General features: G+C 40.3%; 1 protein-coding gene across 7 annotated transcripts in view; it reads right to left on the bottom strand.

Moving 5' to 3' along the window:
• Positions 1–17,374, bottom strand: part of cbarpb (CACN subunit beta associated regulatory protein b) — a 199,607-nt gene that overhangs the window by 21,683 nt on the left and 160,550 nt on the right. For all 7 annotated transcript variants that reach the window (XM_072594166.1, XM_072594162.1, XM_072594163.1 and 4 more), the window contains one exon: positions 3,139–3,322. In XM_072594166.1, coding sequence (XP_072450267.1) covers positions 3,139–3,322 — 184 coding nt within the window. The remainder of the gene's footprint in view (positions 1–3,138; positions 3,323–17,374) is intronic.

Here is a 17,374-nt window from a genome sequence, read left to right on the forward strand (position 1 = left end):
CCCAAACTGAGCTCACACTTGAGCCAGAACAATGACAGGAGTTTCACAGTAGCCTTTTTTTTTGACTTAATGCAAAGACTTCCTTCTTTGTAGCTCGATCCTATGCCACGTTTCATACAGACTCCACTGACCAACTGGAGCAAACACTGCGATGTCACTGGCAATCAGGTTAGTTGCAGAATATGCAACCAAAAAACAGAGTAACAATATACGTTTCATAAAATAATAAACTAGGGAGAGGCGTGATGTGGCTAGGTCTGAAGATTTATTCCTGTTTTGCACTTTGACATTGTGAATGCATTCAACACATGCTTAATGCCATGCAGCAACAAAAGTAATTCTTCCTGCCAGGAATTACAATTTGCCTATTTTATGTTGTCCACATCTCTTGAAGAATATGTGTCAAATCTTGTGATGAATAATATATGGAATTGTGTTCAAGGAAGAAGTGTTGTAAAGCATAAAAGTGAATGGAAATAATTTAACAGCATCAGTTGAACAGTCAGATTCAACTGTAGATTTTAAAACTCTTTATAGTATTTGCTATTTTCTAGAACATAGTCTGTTCTCAAATATATTTATTCAGTCATTGGGAGTTTTTTGTTCAATGTCATTTGCAGTGCAAAATGTAAAATCTGGCAGGGAGTTTGCTTGGCCTATTAGTGCCTCCAGGATTTAAATTAACTTAAATAGAAGGAAACTCTGGCTGATCCTGTTACTGGCATATGATCATTCCACCAGATTTTCCTTTCTGCCCTTCAGCCAGGTGTTTCTTAATACTCAGGTCTGGCCATCATCATTTTAGCATTTAGTTTTATTTCCTGAAATGCCGGAAATTATTTAAAAATTGATTAGCTCTTGGTGTTAGTTAAGGATAATTCGGATTCATCGTTACAAAAGAGTCCATTTTGCTGAAGTAATTTTGACTCTGTGAGATAGTGAAGAAAGGGTACTCAAAAATTTGCAACCGATGTCACACTCGTTTTCCCCATTTTTAACTTACAGTGATTCCAAACAAATGAAAAGAGGAAGAGATATAAAATGGGCTGCCATTGTGCTGCTGCACATTTTACACTATCGTGCAAAGTCAAAGTTACCCTCATTGTGACATATTCAGTACAAAATAATATTAATTCAAGCATCAAATGAGTCATCTACTGAGAAGCTGCCATTCAATACTTAGAAGTATGTAATTCTTTTGTTAAGAAATTTGATAAGTCTGTGTTCTGCACCCACTTTCACACAGTCGTGCATATACCAACACACCTGCACACACTCAAACTCATGCACTTGTACATGCCATTCACCATTTTACATGCACTTTTATATGAATACACTTATGCACAGACACTAATTGTACTTATAGGGCTGAATCTGACTTTTTTCCAACTAAGTCTGAGTAACATCGAGTTTTACGGAGGGATTTTTGTCTTGATGCCTAGCAAGATTTCTGACCCGTCTGACCAAATGCGCCTTATTAACTACCTACTAGGCCCCTATGGCATTCATCATGTCCAACTCTGACCACGCCACTCAGTAGATATCCCAGAATCCATTGGCATCCTTTGTCCGGCATTGTCTTTCGAAGCCAGTTGCGGACCAGACAAACACAGTCTGTATGCAGCTGCCTGCACAGCTCCAGACATTTGCCCCTGACATGGCAGAGGGGAAGGTACACGTAGGTCCTCCGAGGTGGGGTGGTGCAAACATGGGGCTTCCTATTCCTCAGGACCAGCAATGGACAGCTCGACACCAGACCAGTCAGCCTGGTTGGAGGTTGCCACTCTGGTTGAATCAGTCTTTGCCATCTGGAGGAATGCCCAGGTCTGTAGGAAGAAGCTCACAATGTCTTTTGTCACTCTATCTACCTAAGTGCCACCATCTTCCTTCTGATACCTTACATTCACCAAATCTGCTACTGTACCCATCTCCCCCAATGGCACATTCTCTACCACTCGTACTATGCCTGTGACATCTTCCGTCCTTCACTGTCACCCACCCCAACACTGACACCACTAACTCTGCTCTGTGCTGCCTGATCATTCACTTGGGACATCTCCCCACCTGCATCATAAATAATACCTTGTTGTCTGTTCCAACTCCTTTAATACTTGCCTCTCACTCATTCCAGGAAGAAAACAGTCCCCAAGAGAACAAAGTCAAAAATCACACAACACCAGGTTATAGTTCAATAGGTTTATTTGGAAATACTAGCTTTCGGAGTGCTGTTCTTTCATCAGGCAGCTGTGAAACAAGATCATAAGACACAGAATTTACAATAAAAGATCGCAGTGTCACGCAACTGAAAAGATATAGTGAACAAACCTTGATTGCTGTTAAGTCTTTCACCTTTTAGAATGGGTTGCAGGTTTCAGTTCAATAATATGCAAATCCCAGAACTTCTTCTAAGTCACATTCTAGGGATAAGTGTGAGTGTATCTTATGTAAGTGTAATTCTATGTCTTATGATCCTGCTCCACAGCTACCTGATGAAGGAACAGTGCTCCAAAAGCTAGTACTTCCAAATAAACCTGTCGAATTATAACTTGGTGTTGTGTGATTTTTTTAACTTTGCCCACCCCAGTCCAACACCAGCAGCTCCACATCATGCCCAAGAGAACAGAAAGACTCACGACGGGTGGTGGGCTGCTTGATATTCAGCTCCTCATCCCTTACCTGGACAGCATCCTGGCTCTGATCACCTCTCCTGACTGACTGACCATTTCTAAGTCCCTGGGCTGATATTCAAAGCTTGTTTGGCACGTGTAGTAAGATATAAAGCTGAAAATTAATAAGATGAGTTGGGCTGTTTGCAAGTCATTTAACTAGCAATAATCCCCATTAATTAGCACCTTGCTGCTACCAATTGCTGTGTTATTTATCAAAGGTATAAAAGATGGAACAAGATGCGTCTAACATCAAAATCAGCCTCGCCAATCTGCTTGCTTGATTCTGCCACAAATCTCGCAATAGGCCAAGTCGCTGAACCCCCATTATATCAAACTGATACAACCGTGCATCCTCCCAGAGATAACACACACAGTTACACGCATGTTTATAACTAATAGCTTAAATTTACATTGAAAAATGCAAAATAAGTTATTCTGATTAATTGAATCACAACTGATTGAACAATACCTGCCAGCTGATGGAGGTGGACTTGAGGGAGGTTGTGCAAATGGAGTCGAGGGGGTCCCAAAGGTGACGTCATCTGTGTGGGCAATGTACTGGATGATATCAGTCTGGTGGGGGTCCTGATCTTCATGTTCCATGCTCTCACTGGCAGCACGCTGTCGATGAAACTGGTGTCTCTTCGGAGACCCTAACAAACACAAATTATTCCATTAGGAAATGACAATGCAAATGTGTAACAAAATATTGAGAGCCTCTTAGACTGCAGTTAAACTGCTTGTTGATGGAAACCCTGCCCCAGACACAAGAGTTTGAAATTATTTGTTTTTACATTCTTCCCTTTTGCCTACATAGACATTCCCCTTTAATCTATTGTACCACGAAGATGTAAATTATTGCTATTGATATGCAGCAGGATATTTTATGTATTTTCACTTCCTCACATTTCTATCATTGGTAGGATGTTTCAAAATTCCTACAATAAAAACTTCCAGTCACCCAGGAACTGCTCTCCCAGGCTAGTTTGATTATTCATGGACTTGCTATCCAGGCTTCATTGGGGTCTGGAACTTTCCTCAGAATTCCTCATTTACTCTAGATTGTTCAGGTTCATTTCAGAGAGTTGAAATTCTTCAACACACTGATTCCATACACTGATTAACATTATGACAAAAACAAAACTCTCTCTGCACTACATTAACAAGTTAAACAAATTTTAAATAGGTTAAAGATTTGGTTAATATGATGAATGTTCAATGCACTTTATTACTCAGTGCATTAGCAATAGAGAAGAATTTTATTATTTGGCATTTGAGAAGAAATCTCATCCCTAAGCACCTAACCCTAAATCACATTCCAGCACAATTTCATACAGCAGACTGGATCCTTTCTAAGAGACAGGACGAAATTTCCTCTAAAATACTTCAGGTAACAAATATACCATCCATTACAGTGAAACAATAAACTAACATGTAGAAAAGCCTCTGAAGTTGAAAATGTATTGGAGGGAGTATACATTTAAATATAAATATTTAGCTATTATTAGGCTTTGCAGATGTTACTTACCGACAGAACATAGATATACTTTAATCAACCTGTTCAGAGATATTATGACACACCTCTGGAATAAGTGGGATTATGAACCTGGATTTTCTAACCTAGAGTTGGGATCATCACCATTGCACCACAAGAGACCTAGCTAGATTGCATGGAAGTTGGAAACAACCTCTTCAGACATGTTATAATAATATACCTTTGGCCAGCTGGGACTGAAACACAATCTGGTAGTCTGGAGGTAGTGGCACTACCATTGTGCAAAAAGACCCTTAAAATTATTTTTAATCTACCCAATGGGACACACCTCCAGTACAGGTGGGATTTGAACACAGACCTCCTGGATTGAACACAGCCTGTAACGATAGATTGTACTGTAAGAAACTTGGCACCCATAGTCAAGATTAGACAAATACTAACAATGTTCTTTGGAACCTTTGAATAACTCAGTGCTAACTCTGATCTATTTCTGGAATATTTAGAATCATAGAGTCATAGAGATGTACAGCATGGAACCAGACCCTTCGGTCTAACCCATCTATGCTGACCAGATATCCCAACCCAATCTAGTCACACCTGCCAGCACCCGGCCCATATCCCTCCAAACCCTTCCTATTCATATACCCATCCAAATGCCTTTTAAATGTTGCAATTGTATCAGCCTCCACCACTTCCTCTGGCAGCTCATTCCATACACGTACCACCCTCTGTGTGAAAAAGTTGCCCCTTAAGTCTCTTTTATATCCTTCCCCTCTCACCCTAAACCTATGCCCTCTAGTTCTGGACTCCCGACCCCAGGGAAAAGACTTTGCCTATTTACCCTATCCATGCCTCTCATAACTTTTAAACCTCTATACGGTCACTCCTCAGCCTCTGACGCTCCAGGGAAAACAGCCCCAGCCTGTTCAGCCTCTCCCTATAGCTCAAATCCTGCAACCCTGGCAACATCCTTGTAAATCTTTTCTGAACCCTTTCCGGTTTCACAACATCTTTCCGATAGGAAGGAGACCGGAATTGCATGCTATATTCCAACAGTGGCCTAACCAATGTCCTGTACAGCTGCAACATGACCTCCCAACCCCTGTACTCAATACTCTGACCAATAATGGAAAGCATACCGAATGCCTTCTTCACTATCCTATCTACCTGCGACTCCACTTTCAAGGAGTTATGAACCTGCACTCCAAGGTCTCTTTGTTCAGCAACACTCCCTAGAACCTTACCATTAAATGTATAAGTCCTGCCAAGATTTGCTTTCCCAAAATGCAGTACCTCACATTTATCTGAATTAAACTCCATCTGCCACTTCTCATCCTGTTGTAATCTGAGGTAACATTCTTCGCTGGGAGAAAGTGAGGACTGCAGATGCTGGAGATCAGAGCTGAAAAATGTCTTGCTGGAAAAGCGTAGCAGGTCAGGCAGCATCAAAGGAGCAGGAGAATCGAATTTTCGGGCATAAGCCCTTCTTCAGCTTTGATTCCTGAAGAAGGGCTTATGCCCAAAACATCGATTCTCCTGCTCCTTTGATGCTGCCTGATCTGCTGCACTTTTCCAGCAACACATTTTTCAGCGCTAACCTTCTTCGCTGTCCAGTACACTTCCAATTTTGCTGTCACCTGCAAACTTACTAACTGTACCTCTTATACTCGCATCCAAATCATTTATGTAAATGAAAAAAAGTAGAGGACCCAGCACCAATCGTTGTGGAACTCCACTGGTCACAGGCCTCCAGTCTGAAAAACAACCCTCCACCACCACCCTCTGTCTTCTACCTTTGAGCCAGTTCCATATCCAAATGGCCAGTTCTCCCTGTATTCTGTGAGATCTAACCTTGCTAACCAGTCTCCCATGGTTGTAGAAACAGTTGAATTAATGCCTAATCTCTTTTATTTAAGTTTTCTATTGGCTTCTGTCATAGTTTGCATTGTATCTGTTAAAAAATGATTGTGTAGTAATAGGAATATTTTTAAATTATGTGCCTTTCTTTGAAACTGGAGACAGATTTATGAATTATCTCTTTACAAACTAGTTCTACACGGAACAGCTGGGTGTTCAATATCATAGGGGAAGTTTAGTAACTGTGTGAAAATTGAGCAATGAATCAAGAAAATAAAGCCAAAAAGAGAGAATCAAAAAAAAAGTGGTGTCATGAGGGGAAAAAAGGAAGACTTTGAGCTCTGCATTTCTTTTTATTGACTCATGAATGTGGGCATCCTTTGGGAATCACATAATTTACAGTACTGTCAATCCTTTTAAATGAGTAACTTGCTTGGCTATTTCAGAGGGCAGCTATGAGTTAATCACATTGCTGTGGGTCTTGACTCAGATATCGGGCAGACTAGTTAAGAACGGCACATTTTCTACCTGAAAAGCACAATTGTGAACCAGTTGGGTTTGCGTAGCAATCTGATATTTTCACAATCATTATTGAGACTCGTCTTTTAATTCCAGATTTATTGAAATAACTTAATTTAAATTGCAGTGGTGAGAGTTGAACTCCTATCCGTGGACCAATCAATGCAGGGTTCTGAATTATAGCACAACTATTCTTCCAAACGTATAACTAAAGGTGTATAAAACCAGTGAAAAGTTGAGATAGAATTGATTAAGAGGTTTATTTTATTTCTTCCATGCACTTTTTTGCAATGCACAGCTGATGTATTTAATCTAAAATCAGCAATAACTCCTGCAGGGAGTTATATTTAGGGCAAAGATATTAGCTACAGTGGTAAAGAAAAGTGCCAAGGAAGTTAATCCATTCAAATGTGTTTTATTCAAAGTTCAAATTAGATCCTGAGCAGAAATAATACCTCCCTGAGCACCCTGGTGTACAACTGGAGTATGCTAATTGTTGATGGTGCCAACATGTAATTGATGAAGGGCTAATGCCCAAAATGTTAATTCTCCTACTCCTCAGATGCTGCCTGACCTGCTGTGCTTTTCCAACGCCATACGTTTCAACATATACAGGGCGACCGCCGTATCTTCAGAATTGTTTTCTGCGGTTTCAGTTATCCGCAGTTTACCACGGCCCAAACATATTACAGGGAAGATTCCAGAAGCAGGGAAGGGGGATGGTAAATTTCCCATTTAAATGAATGAGTTCGCTCCGATCCGTGGTTTCGGGCTTCCGCAGTAGGTCTTGGAACGTATCCCCCACAAGTACAGGGGGGACTACTGTAATTTACCAGGTTTATTGATTTCAATTTCTCAGCAACCTCGAGACCTCTGTGCATTGCTGATCCAATAAGTCAATCTTAGACTATGTGGCCCATGTGGAAATGTGAGACGAGTATTTATTAGTATTGCCTATCAACCAGTCTGATTACCTATAATAAACAAACTTTGTTTGTGCGGAAGTCCATTCTAACCAGAGAGACAAAATATACAGGACATATGTAATTCTGTCAGCCAGGTGTCTCCTGTGCTCATTGAGGTGATGCACCAGGGCAATGATATATCCTGTGAAACTGACAGTTCCCTTCAGATCACATTTAGTGTGCTGGTAGTTAGCGGGCAGTAAGCATGTTTCCTGTTACCAACAAATGTCAGTTTTAGAGTCCATTATTGACCTGTACCCAGCCAGCTCAAAAGCTCTTAAATTTAATTAGAACTATGATTAACAACTTCATTGATGTGAACAGAGTAGCAGACATTAATCAATCTTGAAAGGTGGAGTGTAACGGGGCTAATAACAAAGCAAAACTGCAATACATTTGTGTCATTTGTCTTATTCCTTTTGAGCTGACTTGAATCCAGCTCTGTTGAGACTCTGCATCCAGTAAACCCCAGAGTAGCTATGTGACTTGATAGACTTGCTGCCCAAATAAGACTTCAATGCCCGGACTTTCCTCCAAATGCCTGTTCTGTATTCAAACACAAAACCACTTTAATGCTTTCCCTTAATTTAGGATTTTCACTTCATTATCTTGCCCTATTTTTCAGTGGCGTTTATAAACTGGCAGCTCAGTCCTGATGACAGGATGAGATTTGAGGGCACAAGACTGCACCAACTTGATTAGAGAATCGAGTCCTAGAAAATTTCTGTTTCAGAAAATTTCAGAGGTACCGACTGAAAAAGAATTCAGGGCTGCAGTGAGCATTGATCAAAGCGCATGTGATGATGTGCTTGAGGGTTCAGAGACAGATATGATTTGAATAGAAATAAAGGTAACAGAGGTGAATTATTAGTCAAATTTGGATTTTGTTTGGCTGTTGGAAGGAGAATGTGAATATTTCTGAAATTGCAACAGATTGAGAAAAAAGATGATAGAAACTTCAGAATTTCAGACAGACGAAGGCCTGTATTCAGGCTAACAGCAGTCTTGTTACAATGAAGGATCTTCAGGCCAATCCTGGCCTTCCCTTGAGATCAATAAAGGCCAGGTTATGTGAACTGGTTCTTGCCTGTAAAGACCTTGATGGTTCAGTGCTGCAATTCTCCAGAGTTCCTTCACCAAATAGAGAGAGGTGGTGGTGGTTGTGGAGTAATACTTTCACTAGAGTAGCAATCCAAGAATGCCAGACCATTGTCCTGGGGACATGTGTTTGAATCCCACCAAGGCAGAGGATAAAGTTTGAATAAATCAAAAACCTGGAATTAAAAGCTAACCCAATGGCAACCGTTGTCAATTGTTGTAAAAAAAATGCATCTGGTTCACTCATGTCTTTTAATTTCCTCTACTATCCTTGCCTGGTCTGGCCTACATTTGACTTGAAAGCCATAGCAATATGGTTGATTCTTAACTGCCTTCTGGGCAATAAGCTAGCCAGAGGCACCCACATCTCATGAACTGTCCACAAACAGGATAGTTTTCTATTGTAGTGTTCTTCCATTTTTCATATACAGTGCACTAGCAGTGAGTATAGAAATGCTAGATTTTCTGCCTTTCTATAACATGCCTTGCTAAGGCCCCTTAAGGACTCTAGAAAATACCTTCTGCTAGCAACCTTCTGTTATCCACAGACAGCAAGGAGAACCAGATTTATAAAAACTAACAGGCATCTCCTGTCACCAACAATATCAATGGTTTTCTGGATGTGGTGTATTATTATCACACAAGACTTGTATATAATAGACATCAGTCAATAACAGGAGTTTATTTTCACGCAGTAATACAATGATCTATGGCAGTATATAAGCAAAATTGCATGCAGCTGACGCTAGCTGTAACAAACAGTTTAATCTCAGTGATGATGTGATAGAGACGCAGCTTTGGGTTTTGTCCATGCTGCTTTAACTCTCCATCCTTCTCCTCCATCACTAAACATAGAAGATTATCTTGTCTTTATCCCCAAGACTGGCTGATTAAAATTTTCTGTTTCAAGTCTTCAGTTGTGAACTGAAGGGCTATTACTGTTGTGGAAGGGTGAAGGGATTATTGGTTAAGGCAATAAGGTTTGAGATAATATATGAACTGCTGTTCTTAAACCAAGGGACAAGGAAAACAATCAGTTTACAGATGTGCATGAAGCTGCCCTTCTCTCAAATGGATAACCATTTTTTTTCTTCCTTATTCAGGTCTAGGAAATTGCTCTGTGACCATACCATACATGCTTAATGGACCTGGCCTTTCGAGGCTGCCAATGCTCCTCTTTGTCCATGAGGAGATGTTTCTGAGATGAAGGCCAAATATATGGAAGAATTAGCTTAAAGCAAGGCATACCACAGTGATCCAATGACTCACTGTGCTGCAAATGCACAGCCACTTATTACAACAAGGGTCTGAATTCTCCAAGATCTGCAGAGATGGGTTTGGAAGGCATTGCCAGGAAAGCAGAGACATCCCATCTCATGCCTCCATGACACTGGTCCACTGCCTGTGGACCACTTCCCCGGGACACATTGGTACAGTACTCAGCATCCTCTCCACTAAGCCAGCAGGCAATAATATCCAACTAAGACCCCAACCAAGGGCAATTTTCCCACAACTTTCTGAGCATCACCAAAGCCAACCTATTGGCGATCCAATAACATTGTACATGCAGCCGCCCACTGGGAGGTTGGCAGGTCACGAGTGGCTGAATTCATTGGCAGGACCAGAGGGCTGCAATGCTCACATGTTCAAGAGAGACTATAGGTACTCTTCTGGAGGACTATTTCCACAATGAGGCCCCTCACTGTACTTTGTCTATTTTTAAATTACGGATTGAAGAAGGAGGCCGTCATAGTCAACTCCATCTTGAGGTAGTTCCTAGTTCTCTCTCTTTTTCAGTAGCACTCACCACATGTAGTGGCACTGACAATTAATGTATTCAGCACAGGGTGGCCTCTTCTACTGGATCCAGCCCCAAATAGTGAACCAGAAATCTCTCTGGGTGGCAAGTTGGCAGGCCCTGTGTGAGGTGCTGTGGGTGGGGGTTGGGGGGAGGTGTCAATTAGTTTTTGAGACGCAATAGGATAGATGAACCATGGTTAATACCTTGATGGGTCCTTCCAAATAACCCCTTAAAGAGAGGTATTCTCTTGCCTGCCAGCAGCCCGATGAGTGCTACAGAAGAAGAGGGAGAACTAGGGTATGCCTGAGAGTGACTTGATTCTCAGCGTGGGACTCTCCGCCACTAGTTAAAGAACTAGTGGTGGCAGGATTGGACCTTCCAACGATTATCCACTTGAGGATCTCCATTGGCCGACTGGGGGGAATGTTGTACAATGTCACCCCCCCACCCGGTAAAACATCAGTGCCACTTGGCCTGGGTGGATGGTAAGAGGAAGGCAGAGTATGCCAATGTGCACCTCCCATTTTCAACTCACTGGCACTAGAGTACGGTAATCCAGCCGACAGGACGTAAACATGACCCAACTGACCTTTTGTGAAATGGATGGTGGCAAGAGGCTGTTTTGATTTTGCACTAAAATAATTGTTAAGTTAATATGATTTAGCTACAATTCAATACATTTGTTTTTAATATATACCAGAAAGTGAATCTGTGTGTCCATTCAGTCACTGAAATGGATTATAAATAAAAGATTTAAAAGATCCTGCATTACAGGAATCAATGTGATGTTGGAAATATTACAGAAGCAAATAACTGAGTTGAGCACGCCAGTACAAATCACACCAGGAGGTCAATTATGCTTACATTACAATTTTACATTACAAATTTGATTGAAGTTGGATATTTGAACAATATTCTAGTAGATTGATCTCTTATTATTGCTCTCACTGCTACATTGTGTTTGCAAATTAAGCATCTTTCACTATTAAGTATACTATGAATATCAATAATCTTTCTCTGCAGGCCATGAGTATCTAATATTTTGCGAAATAAATATGATATCCTTTTCAGATGTCAGTAAAACGAGTTTAAGAACATGTGTGATTTCCGTGTATTTTATACAGTGCCTACCAGAATTGTCCAAAATATTACCAGTGTTCCAAATCTGTAAAATTGATGCTATTCCTCCTGGTAGTATTATAATTTTTCCTAATATGGCCATAACAGTTCTATTCCAAAAAGCCAGTTAGTGAAGGATAGAACTGAAGTCAAATTTTATACCTTTATATAATTATTTACAAAGTTATACAATACAAAGCATTCTCTTCAAAACACCCAACTGCCACAGTTTTAGTTTGTTTTTATCAATTTGGTCTGAAGGGAATGCCAAATTATTAAGCACCATCTGCATACAAGCTAATATAATTAAAATATAATTAACGGTAACTCACCAAGCACACTTAAAACCTGCAAGATCAAAAGATGTTTAACAAACAGTATCTAATGGTACATTATCTTCTAAGTCTTATAAAGACTGCAATACTGTTCAGCACTCTATGACTTTACTAACTTATGTCTAAGCTACATTGTGTAAGAATGTAAAAAACCTGTAGAACCTGTAGAAAAATATGAAGAAAAAGAACTTAATTATATATATCGCATGATCATGTCAGCAAGATGTCCTAAAGCAATTTATAACGCTCACTGCCATGTGGACAAATATTGTGAATTATTACACAGGAAAATAGCACAAAATCAAACTAATTGGTGATTGGATCATATTTTGAAGCCATTGGCTGAGAACGAACCACTGGCTAAGACACTGGATGTTATTCTCCGTTTTTCTTTGAATATTAGGGCGTTTTCACTAGCCCCTTCCCAAAATGTGACCTCTACCTATTAGAGCAAGTGTTGCAGCTACAAGGGGGCATTATGCAAAATTCTAATCAGGTCTTGCACCATCCTGACATGACCGCTCCTTCATCGGCAGAAGGTCAAAATCCTGAAACTTGTTCATCTAAGATGGCAGCGCCGGCAACAAAGTCAGTGTTCAAGTTCCTGGGCCCATCAGCACTAGACTGACTGTTGTATCTTTTCTTTCTTTACACTTTTTGTTTTCTTCCGTTTATTTTTTCTTCACCTTCTTCCTGTTGGTGGCAGTGGAGAAGGTATCATTGCAGAGGAAGGCAGCTGGAACGAGTCTCTTGGCGAGGCGGCAACATGGCCTGGCAGTGGAGCCAAGGACTCCTGGTTGCGGGAGGCCCAGATTGATGACTCCAGGCATCGTCAAGGTGGCGGCGGAAGCAGAGCCAGGGCCTCTGGGTTCTGGTAGGTGCAGAGTAAGGACTCCTGGTTTAGGCCTGGCAGTCGCAGCAGCTCCTGGTTGTTCTCAACCCAGAGCTGGGGTCTCCTGGTTATGGGTAAGGCATGGTGGGAGCAACAGTGGAGGCAGGGGCTCTTGGTAGCAGAGAGAATGTGGTTCCTGCACAGGACCCAGCGTTGGTGGCCTGTTGGCGACGTGGACCCAGTGATGCCTGAAGAGTGGTGACTCTGATATTGTTGGGTCTGGCACAGGTGGCAGAGGGGTGGCAGTGCAGGTGTCATTGGTCAGTTGGAGGCGGCAGAATGAGGATAGACTTTCTTTCAGCTTAATCATTTTATTCTTAAAATATTCAAATGGCGTGGATTGTGGTGACAGTTGAAGCTTTTTCACTGTATTTTACATTGTAGAGTACAAGTGATAAAAATCATTCATTAAGTAATGACAATAGTGTATCTAACCCATCCATATCTTGGTTCAAGAAGATGACTGACCACCAACCTTTCAAGGGCAATTACGGGCAGGTAATAAAATGCTGACCTTGCCAGTAATAAACGAGTAAAAGAAACAGACTTGCAAACAGGGTTATAGTTCAACATCTGACCTGAAAGATACAGCTAAACCCAATCACTCAGTTATACATTAACCAGGTAGGTCTATATTACATTCTAAAGTTCACGGAGCTTTAAATCACAACTCCATCTGTCACATTGATAAATGTTCTACTAACTGACCCAAGTTGATACCAGTAGAACTATAAAAACTATTAGTTCCAGTAGGTCTGGAAACTTCTATTCACTAAATAAACAGGAAAATATTTGGTATGCTTGGGGAAATGGAAAGTAAAGCAGTTTGCCAGCTTTCAAATTACATCCATGTGTTTATGCATTGCGATCCTACATTGTTTTCTTGATTTGTTTTGTGCTTGTAGCATTTGTATTTTTTGTGTAGTTGAAGCTCTATTCTATTTATTGACTCCTTGCATATTGCATACTATTTTATTAATTTCTTCTTTTCTTCAAAGAAAAATGAATGTCAAAAGCAACCTTGGAAAACAGACACACGGCAATGGCAAAGATTTAAGCAGATATTTCTTACCACTCCACAAAATGTTATTTTAGTTAAAAAGGACCTGATGAAAAGGATGACCTATCCATGGTTAACAATGATGGTCAAGGAGATTTCCAATCAAAAATTAAAATGTGCAGAGCAGTGAAAGTTAGTGGTAGGCCTGGGAGTTGGTTTCTTTTCTGAGGAACCAGTAATGAATGACTAAAAGGTTAATAAAAAGAGAAAACATTGATTATGAAAGTAAATTGGAAAGAAATATAAAAACAAATAGCAAGAACTCGTACTTGTATATAAAAAGGAAGAGAGTAGCTAAAGTGTTGGTGTGTAACCTCAGAGGATATGACTGGGGAATCAATCATTGGGAAATGGGGGATAATTTAAACAAATATTTTGCATTAATCTTCAAGATGGAGGGCACAGCAACCATCACAAAGATATCAGATATGCAAGGTGCTATTGGGAGGAGAGGTCTTATGAAGTTTCTATCATGAGGGACAACGTATTTGACAAACTAATGCAACTAAAGGCAGAAAAGCCAGGACCAGATTATCTGTGTTCAAGGAATTTAAAAGAGAGGTTGCAGAGATAGTAGAGGCACTGGTTGAAATATTACATAACTGACTCGATTCAGGAGGGTTTCAACAGATTGGAAAATGCTTATATGATGCTCCTGTTCAAGACGGAAATAGAAAGCAGGAAGCTATAGCCCAGATAGATTCATCCATTGGTGGCTCAAGTCCATTTTTAAGGAAGGATAGCTGAGCATTTAGTAACATTTCACGTAATTGACCAGAGTCAATATGGTTTTGTGAAGAGAAATTATGATTGACAAATTTGCTAGAGTTCTTTGAGAATATAACAAATAGTGTTCCTGATGAGGAATGAGTAGATGTAATGTAATTTGAGTTCTAGAACACATTCAATAAGGTACTACATAAGAGATTGCATAAGACAGGAACTCTTGGTACTCTTAGAGGTAATACATCTACATATATTGAGGAGTGGTTAACACATAGAAGACAGGAAGTATGCAAAATATAAACTGCCCTTGTTCCCTCCTCCCCCAGTGAAAGCAATTGTTGCTGGGTTCAGGAACATGACTTCTGGAATCAAGGTTCTGGCACTATTTTGGTTACGTAGGAGATTATTTCTGTCTTCTGTCTTTTAGACTTTAGATAACAATTGCAATATGTTATTTACCTAGACTTTATCATTCTTTTTGTTGCTATTATTTTAAGTGATCTTTTATTTCACTTTTATCTCTAAAGCACTGTCTACACTAAAAAAAACTTTCATGTGCCATGGTTTCTTAGCCTTCCCAAATCCTATTATCCATGGGCAAAAAGAAAAATGAGAAGTACACTGATCTTGCTTAAAATCAAGATTTGAGGAGAAAGTGAGGACTGCAGATGCTGGAGATCAGAGCTGAAAATGTGTTGCTGGAAAAGCGCAGCAGGTCAGGCAGCATCCAAGGAGCAGGAGAATCAACGTTTCAGGCATAAGCCCTTCTTCTTCCTGAAGAAGGGCTTATGCCCGAAATGTCGATTCTCCTGTTCCTTGGATGCTGCCTGACCTGCTGCGCTTTTCCAGCAACACATTTTCAGCTAAAATCAAGATTTGGTCAAGCAAACAGTTTTCAATCTATGTATATGCAGAAGTCTAAAGGTTCAATAGCTTCACCAATGCACCCAGATCAATCACAAAGAATTTCCTGATGAGAAATGGCAAGTTACTATCAGTGGAGAGTTATTTTGTTGATGGAAAATTGGATCATACCTGCAAGAAATACCTCATCGACAGGTTATGAGAGCTTGATGTTTGATCTCATGTTTAATTCTTTCCTTTTATGATTCACAACACATTGTAATAAGGACATAGAAATTAATATTGAAATTTGAAAAACTGACTGAATAAGTAAGAATGGTTTCCTGAAGCACAGAATTTTGTTTATTTCTTTTAGGATGATTCCTTTAGTTTCCAGTTATTCGAGCTCAGGACAATGAATAACACTGATCAGTAGGTAAGTAAATCTGACTAAGCAATGATGCAGAATGTTGGAGGGCTAAGCATCTTTGTCATGGATCAGTGAGATGGATTTAATTCCTCACCTGACTGATTTACAAAGGTTCAGCAATGCATCTAGTAGCATCCCATTATAGGAAGGATATCCTATCGTGAAGATTCGATAGAATTATATCGTGAATATTTGAGACTTTGTGGTCAGCGGATAATGCTTGTTCACCATTCAGTGAACTTGAAAGATCCAAAAACTTTAGTACTTTTACCAAGGAACAGAGGAAATGGAGGAGTGTGATGCAATCAAGAAATCCAACAAGGGAAGAAACTGAGAAAAATGTGAGAGCAAGATTAAATACATCAATGATTACTCTGATACAGAGAAGCATCTGGAGGTAAAGGCAAAATAGATTTTATTGAGAGTTTTCTACAGGTTCTCCCAATAGCAACAGAGTTACAGAGGAGCAGATTGGGAAGCAGGTTACAGAAAGGTGCAGAAGTAACAGGGATGGATAACGTGGAGGGCTGTTGTAGGTTGCAATGGGACATTAACAGGATGCAGAACTGGGCTGAGAAGAGGCAGATGGAGTTCAACCTGGAAAAGTGTGAAGTGATTAATTTTGGAAGGTCGAATTTGAATGCAGAATACAGGGTTAGAGGCAGGATTCTTGGCACTGTGGAGGAACAGAAGAATCTTGGGGTCCATGTGTATAGATCCCTCAAAGTTGCCACCCAAGTTGATAGGATTGTCAAGAAGGCATATGGCATGTTTTGGCTTTCATTAGCAGAGAGGTTGAGTTTAAGAGCTGCGAGGTTATGCAGCTCTATAAAGCCCTTCTTAGACCAGACTTGGAATACTTTACTCAGGTCTGGTCGGCTGATTATAGGAAAGATGTAGCTTTAGACAGGGTGCAGAGATTTATCAGGATGCTGCCTGGATTGAAGGACATGTCCAATGAAGAAAGATTGAGGGAGGCTTTTCTCATTGGATCTAAGAAGGATGACAAGTGACTTGATAAAGGTGTACAAGATGTTGAATGGCATAGATAGAGTGGACAGCCTTTTCCCATGGCGGAGATGTTTATCATGATGGGGAATAATTTTAAGGTAATTGGAGGAAGACTTAGGGGAGTTGTCAGAGGTCGGTTCTTTATACACAGAGTGGTGGGTGCATGGAATGCATTGCCAGCAGTGCTGGTAGAGTCAGATACATTCGGGACATTTAAACAACTCTTGGATAGGCACATGATGATAGTACAATGAAGGGTACGTAGGTTAGTCTGATCTTAGAGTAGGATAAAAGGTCATCACAAGATTGAGTGTTGAAGGGCCTGTACTGTACTGTCCTGTTCAATGTCCTATGTTCGAGATGGTTCCCATGCTAGGTTCAGACTGAAAAATTGGGAAGAGTCTCCAGCAAAGCAGCACAGACTGGTTGCACCAAATGGTTTGTAAACGCCAACTTAAAAAATGTTCCTTCCTGATTTTATGTCAGTACATTAAAGCCTTTAATTCTAAAATTAAACAAAAGTACATTACCTCTATTAAGATCATAATTTGATA

The sequence above is a fragment of the Chiloscyllium punctatum genome, chromosome 24 (genome assembly GCF_047496795.1).
Source record: "Chiloscyllium punctatum isolate Juve2018m chromosome 24, sChiPun1.3, whole genome shotgun sequence".
Taxonomy (NCBI): domain Eukaryota; kingdom Metazoa; phylum Chordata; class Chondrichthyes; order Orectolobiformes; family Hemiscylliidae; genus Chiloscyllium; species Chiloscyllium punctatum.